The sequence below is a fragment of the Ahaetulla prasina genome, chromosome 4, assembly GCF_028640845.1.
Source record: "Ahaetulla prasina isolate Xishuangbanna chromosome 4, ASM2864084v1, whole genome shotgun sequence".
In the NCBI taxonomy this organism is placed as follows: domain Eukaryota; kingdom Metazoa; phylum Chordata; class Lepidosauria; order Squamata; family Colubridae; genus Ahaetulla; species Ahaetulla prasina.
In genome coordinates, this window is record NC_080542.1 from 60,213,065 (window position 1) to 60,224,705 (window position 11,641).

Consider the following 11,641-nt stretch of genomic DNA (forward strand, 5'->3'; position numbering starts at 1 on the left):
TCTAATCCCACATGTAGGTTTTGCCTATACAGACTATAATTGCAGAAGGAGTTGGATTTTTGCTGTTAGCAAAAGTAGTGGCAAGTACATAGTTTATTTTTTCACTTGTCAACTCTATAAAAAAATACTTTATGACTGATTTTTCTGAAAGATTGCTGAGCAATAGCTTTTCTTTATTCTCTATTTTCCTTTATCTTCTCTATAATAATATCCATCTATTCTAATAGTTAAGGATATTTTTTATTAAATAAAATACTTTGAGCAAAAATGATACTGCAATAAAAAGGCACATTTTACAGCAATTAGAAGAAACCAAAATTTAAAAGGAAAGAAGTATACTAAAAGTAATAAAACTTTTTTATTAATGAAATATAATGAACAAAAAGTGGCACTGCATTAAAAATTGCATATAATATAGCAATTAGAAAAAACTAAAATTAATAGGGAAAGAAAAAATGAGAAAAAATTCGTGTAATATTAATATAAAGTTAATGTCATCCTGAACTTATTATTAAAGCCACTCATTAAGAAATGTTACGCATTTTTCATAGTATATAAATATGTTTCAAAATTGACATAACATAAAGAATAGAAATTTCTTTGTGTAAAATAATTTGCTTTGTCAAACCTAAGCTAAATAGAGTTCTTCGTGAAATGTCAAATGCTATATTTGGTGAGTATAGTTCAGCATTAGATTTACATCTTTAAGAACTATATATTTACATTTTTAAAAACTATATACTTACCTGTATGAAAAATAAGAGACGACAAAAAAGAACCATAATCCAATTATATTGAATTAAGAGCCCTGAAATTACTTACAAAACCAGGAGGTTGGTGTCCAACCTTTTAAAAATAATACTAGAGGAATTTGATAAACATGAAACAAAACAAAATATTCTGAATTAATGCCATTCTTACGTCTTAATATTCCCCACCCATCCTCACATTTCTTATTTATTGTTAATCTTATTAATCTTTATGCTATTCTTTAATTTCATGTAAAACTTATTATTGCTTTCATTTCAAATACAGTGTCTCTTAAATGTTTATGTGTTTCTCAATTAATATAGCAAACCATTCAATGTGCAACTCAAGGCAGCTTACAAGAGTGGTAGAACAATACTGTAAAAAAATAAATGGTTAAAAACATAAGTAAATTGGATATGGCAAAGACAATTTTGCAGTCAATCCAGATGGTTTACAAAGTCACCTAATCTAATACCCGATGAACAATCAGGTCTTCAAGGCTGCACAAAACAAGACACTTGGTTTTGATAGGATTGAGCCTGATTCAGTTCCTTACTCATCAGATTTTCTCGGGTTCAGACATTGTGTCAGATGAGTGAGCAATCACTTGAATAATCATGGATGAGATATATAATTGGGTGTCCTCAGCATTCTGAAAATATTTAACCCCATCCTGATGGATAGCCTCACCCTGCAGCTTCATATAGTTGTGAAACAGAAGCGGAATCAAGCTATGAGACACTATCCAACACAAATGTTGGGATCTGCATCACCACCTCCTATCACCACCAACTACAACCCCTCTGGAAGAAGGAGAATTCCTGTAATGCCAGGTCCTCATTCATTAATATATCAAGGGCCACTGAAAGATTAAGGAGATCCAAGATGGATGCACTACCCCATCCTGACCCCATTATAGGAATCTATAAGCATGATCATTGCTGCCTTGGTACTGTACAGAAGCCTGAAACCAAACTAAAATATATTTAGATAATCTGTTATTTCCAGAGCCTTCTGAAGCTGCAAGCCAACTGTGTTTTCCACAACTTTTTTTGGAAAAGGAAAGGTTGGAAACTGGTCAGAATTATCTAGTACTGTCAGGTTCCTCGTATGGGAAGAATTACTGCCTCCTTAAGCATAGGGGAACCACCTCTTATCACAAGAATTCCTAAACCCAACCCAGGGAATGTGACCAATTTGGAAGAGCAAGATTTTAATAACTGGTTGTCTCAATAACAACTGAGGACTCTTAGAATTTCTCAGAAGCAAAAACATAAGCAACAAAAAGCAGAATGAAACTTTCCCCAGATAACCATGCTAGACTCCGCCTTAGTCATCTTAATAAGGTCTGCACAACTGGAATCTAGTGCAGAGCAAATCTTATTTGATAGATACCTGAAAATTCCTCACATCAGGCTACAGGTGATCTTCTGACCTATCACAGGACAGAATAAGTTGCCTTAAATGGATAGCTAAATAATAACCAATAGATGCAATCAACATGAGAAAATACACATTTTTGCCATTTTTATCATTATATAATCCTTAAAAGCCCTTGCTCATGTGTTGTGGATTTGATCCTTGACTTCCTTCAATAGCACTCTAGACATCTCTTCTGCAATTTCAACTTCTGAAGTTCTATGAAAATCAGACCCTTTGGGATCTGCATTCTTAGAGAGGCTGTGCAGAAGCAGTCTGATATAAGGACATAGCCATCTTTACATTCCAAGAAGAATTTTAAAGCTTTAATTGAACTGTTCTCAGGAACTTTGAATACCAGTGGGTATTTCAGGAACCTGGGATAGACCAATTAAATGGATCCTATTTTCCCAGTAGAAAATAGAATACCGGAATAAAGAGCTCCAGACAATCCAAGTGTGATCTATCAATGACAAGGGATAATTTGATATTTCCTCCCAACTCCAGATCATGTGCCTTGAGATGAAACTCCTTAGCATTTGTTGGATTCCTGATAATTTGATCAGAGCTGATGTTGCATCTAGGGAAAAATTTGAAGCAGGTGATAGTATCCAGTTGTATAAATCCAGTTGTTCTCATTTTAAAGAAGCTACTTCTTGGGTCCCCCTCTGATGAGCTCCCACTCATTGCTTCTTGTCCTGCCCTCAGGTGCTTTGAAGAAAAATTCTTTTCTCGGGGACAGCCTTTTAAGTATTGAAAGAGGACTATCATCACCCCTAAACCTTCTCTTTGTTAAGCTAAACATACCTGGTTCCTTTTTCCATTTCTTATGCAATTCAGCCTCCAGACCCTTAACTTCTTTGTTGCTATTCTCTTTGTTGCTGCAGTCTTTCTCAGTCTTTTTTTTTTTTTTTTGTATTCTGATTACCACAACTGGACACAATATTCCAAGTGTGATCTTACTAGTGTATATAATATCTCTTTTCATGATCTTGGTGCTACCCCTCTTGATGCATCCTAGGACTCCATTGTCTTTTTCGGCAGCCACATCACATTGCTGGCTCAAATTTAAATGGTGGTTGAAGAGAACATCTAGATCCCTCTCACAGTAATTATCATTAAGCTAGGTACTGCCTACACTGTACCTATGCATTTGGTTTTTCCCGTATAAGTACAAGACCTTACTTTTTTTACTTTTTGAATTGCATCTTGTTGGATAAAACCCAATGCTCAAGTCTGTCAAGATCCTTCTGAATCTTAAGTATAACTTCCAAAATGTCAGCAATGATACCAATCAGCCTGGTGTTATCTACAAATTTGATGGGTTCCCCTTCTATCCCCTCACATATAGGTCATTTATGAAGATTTTGAAGAACACTGAGTCCAGGATATAACCTTGAGATATCCTATTGGATGCTTCCTTCCATGTAGATGTAGTTCCATTGAGGACCATACGCTGAGTGTGGTTGGTCAGTCAACTGTATATTCATCTGGTGGTGGTACTTTTTATTCCACATTGTTCTATTTTGTTTTGTTTTGTTTTGTTTTATTTGAATTTATATCCCACCCTTCTCCGAAGACTCAGGGTGGCTTACATTGTGTAAGGCAATAGTCTCATCCTATTTGTATATTTATATACAAAATCAACTTATTTTACCTAGAAATAGGCTGCGGTTTACTTTTCAAATACCTTGTAGAAATGTATACTATGTATATTATATTTATAGCATTTTCTTGATCCGCTAATTTAGCCATTTTATCAAAAAAGGCAAAGTTGTTTGAAATGACCTTCTTTTAACAAGTCCATCCTGGTTTACAGCAATTATTTTTTTTCACTGTGATCTATGGCTTTCAATACTAGGGCTTACAAATCATTGCATTTTCAGCTTATCAATATAGTATAATCAACATAGTGTGGAATAATAATGTTTTTTTTCTTTGTTTTCCCAGTTTCATCATCTTCCAGTCTAGCTTCCTTTAGTATATATTCAGCATATAGACTGAATAAATAAGGAAAATTAAAGCCTAAGCATTACTTTGCTACCATGTGAAATTAAGAACATTGTACAATAAGTTAAGTTGCTGTTTTTGGGTACAGGTACTTCCTTATCTACAACTAAGCCCAAAATTTCCCATTGCTTAGCAAGACAGTTGTTAGTTTTGCCCCACTTTATGACCTGTCTTGCCACAGTTTTAAGTGTATCACACTGCAGTTATTTAAGTACTAACATGGTCCTTAAGTAGATCTGGCTTTCTCATTGACTTTGCTTGTCAGAAGGTTGCAAAAAGTGATCATATGACCCTTAGACACTGTAGCCATTGTATATGTCAGTTGCCAAGTGTCCAGATTTTGATCATGTATGTCCATGGGGCTGCTGCAACAGTCATAAGTGTGAAAAACAATTATAAGTTACTTTTTTCAATGCCATTGTAACTTTGTTCACTAAACAAATGGTTGTAAGTTGAGGACTGTCTGTATTGTAATGTAGATTGACCTCTTCCAATCGGTTGGCCCCTCTAGTTTTCATAAGTATTTTACAATATTTTAACTGTAGGATTTTTGTTTTAAGACAAGTAAATTTTAATCATCTTCTCCAATCAGTGTACAGTTAAAATCGCTAAGTATTGTTTTGCACAAGCAAAAGGTGTATGCTTTAAATAAACCTCCTAGCATCAATATATAGATAGAATTATTATTCTAAAAAGAAAGATGTCCTAGTAATGAGGTATCTAAATTGTAGCATTTAAATTTTCAATATAAGTTACTGGAGCATAGTTTAATATTGTGATATAAGAAGGATCTTCTCATCCAAGAAGAAGCTTAATTTTCCTCACCGGGTATAAAATCTGGGGTGACGAATATGGGTTAGGAAAATGGAGCAGAAATGTTTTGTAGCCTAGATTTTTCCCTAAGATAAAAAAAAGGGAAATTTTGGAGTTATAAGACAGAAGCGATGGACAACTTTAAATTCATCAATAGGTTTTTCATATGGAAAGAAAAAAGTGACTTGGCCACCGTTCAAAGCAATGACTGACCTTCCCAAAGCTACTTACCATATGATTTTTAACTTCTGATGGCCGCACATATGCCTGCAGTCACCTAAATGCATTTTTGGCGCTTGGCAACTGGCTCACATTTAGAGCTGTTTTTAGCATCCCAACATCAATATTTACAATATTTACAATATTTGAACAATATCAATATTTACAGTGTTTTGGATTATAGCATTTAATCCTGATTTCTAGCAAAAACAAAAACAAAAAAACATTGTAAAAATGGACTCCCTTAACAACTACTGTGTTTTCTTAATGAACAGCATTTGCTTAATAACTGCTACAAAAAAGTTATAAAATCAGGTAAGGGCATGTGATGACTGCTTACCAATCACCTCAACTTGTAACATAATTGTGAGTCAATTAAGGTGACTGATCAAGGAATACCTGTAATGGGACCAAACTTTGAGATAGGCATATGTTATACCTTTAAGTAATTCTGCTGAGAAAGGGTGATCTTGAAGAATAGAATAGAATAGAATAGAATAGAAGAGAAGAGAAGAGAAGAGAAGAGAAGAGAAGAGAAGAGAAGAGAAGAGAAGAGAATAGAATTCTTTATTGGCCAAGTGGACACACAAGGAATTTGTCTTGGTACATACGCTCTCGGTGTACATAAAAGAAAGATAAATTCATCAAGAATTATAAGGTACAACACTTAATGATAGTCATAGGGAAACAGTCAATATAAATCTTAAGGTACACCAGCAACAAGGTTACAGTCATACGGTCATATGTGGGAGGAGATAGGTGATAGGAATGATGAGAAGATTAATACTAATGCAGACTTAGTAATTAGTTTGACAGTGTTGAGGGAATTATTTGTTTAGCAAATAATGTGATGATGTTCAGGAAAAAGGTTTCTTGTGTCTAGTTATTCTGGTGTGCAGTGCTCTATAGCGCCATTTTGAGGGTAGGAGTTTAAACAGTTTATGTCCAGGATGTGAGGGGTCTGTAAATATTTTCACAGCCCTCTTTTTGACTCGTGCAGCATACAGGTCCTCAATGGAAGGCAGATTGGTAGTAATTGTTTTTTCTGCAGTTCTAAGAGATTATAAGCATGATCTACACATTAAAAAAATAGAAATTCACAGATTATGTGTATGAATAGAATAGAATAGAATAGAATTTTATTGGCCAAGTGTGATTGGACACACAAGGAATTTGTCTTGGTGCGTGTAAATTTGTCTATGTGTGTGTAAAGTTGTCATGTTACTATTTGATAAGACAATACCCATTTATGGTAAAAAGGAAAGTATTTCTAGAGACATGCTATCTATCTATGTAATCTATCTTCTATAGTAGGTCTCTAGAAATAATATATATAATACACACACACACATACACACACACACGTATATAAGCTATTTGTTTTTCATAAAAAATATTACAGTCTGAGAAACCAACATTTTTCATATCTAGACATGTTCATATCAGCAGAAGGGCTTTCCAGTAGGAAAATTTTTTACATTTAAGACCCCTTAGGAAGAAATATTTTCCAGGTATTGTATGTTTGGAGCTTTATTGACCACTCCTTTTGAAAGGTATGAAAACATAAATCATCTTATCTGAAATCACTTTCAAGATGGCTTGATTCAGAATGAATCGTTAATGTGGCATGTCCTTCCCAGAAAAAAAAGAGGAAAGGTTTTGGACTTTGATTTCAAACATAAAACAAGGAATACTAAACAGTTTTAAAGCCATCAGAATTACTTTAACCTTGTGATCTCAGATTTTCTAAAAGGATTTGGATTTATTGAAATTAGTGAGAAAACACAAGGTGAGCTTTTTAATTACTCTGAAACTCTCAAATTCATGAGTGCACTAGATTCTTACTTATTTCTTAATTACCCATCACAGTAAATATAAAACAAGTTGATGTTTTGAAGACCTTTGATCATACCCCTGAATATATCTGGATATATTCTGGATATACCCCTGGATATATCTGGATATAGTTCAGATATATTTATTCACATTTATTCAGATTCAGATCCTATCAATTTATGCTTAGACTTGGTAGTACAGTATATTAGTGACTCATGCATTTAGAGAAGAAGATAGCTTTTAAAAGATAGTGTTGTAATTGAAAAATGTGCATTGAAAGATGAACTGGGTTTTATAATATATGTCTGAAGATGATAATATACTATAGTGAAGATGATTTAATTTGGATTTAAAACTTTTAGTAAACCTTTTGGGTTTCTGAAAAGAAATTGCTTACTAATAGAGAAGCAATTCTGGTAGCTGTAACCACTTTGAGTAAGATGTTGTTACTTTAAACTATTTATCTTGACAATTCTTGATGGACTTCTATAAAACTAGGCCTTCTCAAAGAAGAAGGAAAAAAAAGAAAGGCGAAAGGGAAGGGAAGGGAGGGAAGGAAGAAAGAAAACGTCTGAATTGCTTTTTTGTGGTTAAAGTTTCTCCTCAATCTTTGGCATTCAGTAGTAGAAATGTAATTAGGTTTCACAATTTTGAAATCTATTTTATAAATTAATATACATGGGCACTAAAATGGCATGGTTGTGATTCTATTCCTTAGATATGGGAACTAATTGACTGTCTGTCTGTGGGCCACATTTTGTCAGCCCTAGACTAGAAAATTAACAAACCTCTCTCTCTCTGCTAAATTACACCAGATATTGCAGCCCACAACTGTCAATAAAAATGTCTTTATCATGAAGTAGATTTGGCTAATCACCATCATTATAATCATCATCTTTACAAGAACTGAAATTCTAGGCCACAGTTATAGATTCCATCAGTAATTTGTTGCAGAATTTCTTGCTCTGGGTTGTTTTTTAAATGTTTTTTAAAATGTAATTTAAAGATTATTAAATAGAAAATTAAAAAAAAACTAATAGTAGTCTGATCAAGTGAAGTATCAATATCACTATATACTGTTTAGTAATAACCCACTTGGAATACTGCATCCAATTTTGGTTACCGCAATACAAAAAACATATTTCGATTCTAGAAAGAGTGAAGAGAAGAGCAACAAAGATTATTAGAGGGCTAAAGGCTAAAACATGATGAACCGTTGCAGGAACTGGGAATGTCTAGTCTAAGGAAGAGAAAGATTAGGGATGACACAATAGGCGTCCAATATATGAGGGGCTGTAACAAAGAAGAGGGGGCCAACCTATTCTCCAAAGCATTTGAGGACAAGACAGAAAGTAACAAATGGAAATTTATTTATTCTTTATTTATTTATATACCACTTCTATCTATCTATCTATCTATCTATCTATCTATCTATCTATCTATCTATCTATCTATCTATCTATCTAACAAATAACTCAAGGCAGTGAACATATCCAACATACCTCTCTCCTCCTATTTTCTCCACAACAACAGGGGAGGTTATTGTGAGCTGAGTTGGACTAAGAGAGAATGGACTAAGATCACTCAGCTGGTTTTCATGGTGAAGGCAGGACTTGGACAGCAATGAATTAGGCAATATGATGCCAAACAACGAAAGCTTCATTGTTCACTTTTTCCCTGTGTTTTCTTTAGGAAATGTCCAACTTTCACATACTTATAAAGAAGACACTGTAGAAGAAACCAGCTTTTTTAGCAGTTGTTCTATGCCAAAATGCAAAATAGATGATACAGAAATTATTAATTTACCCCCTGTTATTGTACCAATGGCTTTTCCAACTGATGGCATAAATTCAACAGACAAATCCATTGATGTAGAGAAGACCTCAGCTGAAATAGATTCCGTGTTGGTTGCAAAAGAATGTTCTGTAAATAATGCTACCTTTAAAAATGATAAATCTGAGATTATTAAACAAAGGTAAGTTACATTTTTGAGATGATATGCAAGTTTATTATTTTGGCATAACTGGCTATAAGAAAACAAGTAGTTTATAAATTTTATCAGGGACCTACACGTACAATTAACCATACCCTGACTTTACTGCAGCTAGTTCTTTTGCAAAAGTTCTTTTGGTTTATTTTTTGAAATAGACTCTATTTGTGTTTTTTTAAAAAAAAAGTAAATAAAGATTAAGAACTATGGACTGTTAATCAGACACCAAATCCAAAGGAGAAGCAGGCAACAAACTTAGAGAAAAATCTAAGATCTAAAGCAAGAGCTGACCACTGACTTTTCCAACTACTCAGCCCTTTGGCTGGCTTTTGGTCTATCTTAAAGAGGAGACTTGCAGAATTTTGCTTTGCATTCTATTCCCTTTGTTGAATTCCTGATCCAAATAAGAAACCCAAGCTCTGTCTCTCATCCTCTGACTCCTCCCCACCCTCTCACTTAGTACATGATAATAGCAATTAATAATGGCTCTTTGTGCTCCTAGAGTCTAGACTATGCTCCAACCCTATACAAATTTGAGGAATTCAGGACACATTGTTTTACTTGCTTGAGTTGGGGCAAACAGTTCTAATCCACTCTATTTTCTGTTATCAAGGGAAATACAATTTTTAATGTTTTTTTATTGTTACATGTAATTTTAAAGCAATTTGGTTCTGTGGGATTTAATTAAAATATAGGCCCTCAAGTCAGTGTTGAGTCTTAGTCACTACATAAATAGACTTCCTCTAGCATGGTGTATCCCCAACCTTCAGGTCTCCTAATGGAATGTACTGTAATTGAGATCATCCACCTTGCATCTTGTTGTCCTCTTCTTCTCCTTCTTTTCATTTGTCCTAGAATTGTAACCTACATCAAAGAGCTAAGTCTTCTCATATGTGTATGTAACATGTTAATTTGAGTCTGGTCATTTGTACCTTTTATGAAAACTCTGAATTGATTTGTTTGATAATCTGTTTTCCTGGGTATCCATGATATTCTCAAGAGTTTTCTCCAACACCAAAAGCATCACTATTTTTTCTGTCCTATTCTTTGCTTCTGCAGAGTCCAGTTTTCACTTCCAAAAAGTGTTACAGGGAAAATCATTGCCTACATGATTCTGATCTTTTCAGGTATAGACATGTTGTGTCTTTCAATGCTTTCATTGCTACATTATCAAGATGATTGCTGATTCCTTTACTGTTGACAGTTTATCCTATAAGTCTGAAGTTATCCAACATTTCAGTACTTTCATTGACAGGTTTAAGGCTGCTTACTATATCTACTACTGTTTTGATCTTTAATTCCATTTTCTTACTGTGTTCTTTGATTTTTCTTACAAGAGCTTGTACATCATTTGCATTCTCAGCTGTCAGAATAGTTTCATATGTATAGCTCAGATCATCAATGTTTCTTCCCCAATTTTAAAAGCACATACTTCTTTCAATCCAGCCTCCCTTAATATATAGTCAAAGCATAGTTTCAGTAATTAGGAGGTTGTACACATCCTTGTTTCACTCTATGTAGAAGTCTATGTAGATTGCATCTATTGTTTTGCCTTGATCAAGATTTGTAGTCCATATGTTTTTACAGTGGAGAAGTTGTAAGTTGCATGATAATTTTTTTCTGAAACCAAATTGTTTATTGGAGGGTAGGTTGTTAGTTTCTAAGTATGAGGTAATGGATTGGTTGATGATTGATTCCATGACTTTGCAGGTGACGCAGCACAGAGAGATTGGTTGTAATTTTCGACTCCAGACTCTGGCTTCCTATTCTGTTTATATAGGATTTCTTTGAGGACAGTGAATTATTCTGGATTCTTATTTTTCTGAGGACATTCCATAATTTGACATGGTTGAAATAGTTGAAGGCCTTTCTATAATCAATAAAATGCATATTGACTTTTGGCCTACTTTGACTTTCTTATTCCTTGGCTTGCTTCATCCAAATTCACCCAAATTATAGTATTAATATGATTAGCCCTGCTAGAAATCAGCAATTAACCAATTGTCTTCATAATACAGGGCTGATGGCAGAATGGTGGAAGCCAAAATTGAGAATATTGATATTGCTAGTATACAAAATGTTCAACTTGCAGCAGACAAAAGCCTAGCAGGTAGGTGGAAGTTGATTTGCAAACATAATAGAAAGGAGGAGGAAATAATAGCAGAGAATGTACTAGAAAGATTTAAAAGATTTCTGTAAATCTCCAAATTGGAGAAAGTAATAATGGTAATATAATTGCCTATCATAACCTAGTAGCTTTATTGAATATTATACCAGTGAAACTGTTCCACTTCCATGATTAGCCTTATTTTACTCTTTCTAGACGTAAGTTTTACCATAGTTACATTCAATGATATATTGAACCTGGCTCACTCCAGCTTGTGAGAATTATAGTTAAATTTCTAGGAACTTTAAGAACAAAGGTGAATGTCAATGCCAATCTGTTGTTCCATGGCTAAGGGCTAGACACAATACTAGCAATGGAGCCAACAGAGCCAGTTCTTAAAAATAGTATACCACTATTCCAAAAAAAGCAATATATCACTGATTACTATTTTTGTAGGCATAGAGCAAGAGAATAAATTTCTAAATAGTATTATTTAG

The 11,641-nt window shown here is 34.0% G+C and overlaps 1 protein-coding gene across 1 annotated transcript in view; it reads left to right on the forward strand.

Annotated features, from left to right (window-relative positions):
• The window catches only part of COBL (cordon-bleu WH2 repeat protein), a 91,106-nt gene that overhangs the window by 68,943 nt on the left and 10,522 nt on the right, over window positions 1-11,641 (forward strand). The window contains exons 11-12 of the mRNA XM_058183069.1: window positions 8,740-9,022; window positions 11,056-11,147. Of these exons, the coding sequence (XP_058039052.1) occupies window positions 8,740-9,022; window positions 11,056-11,147 (375 nt within the window). The remainder of the gene's footprint in view (window positions 1-8,739; window positions 9,023-11,055; window positions 11,148-11,641) is intronic.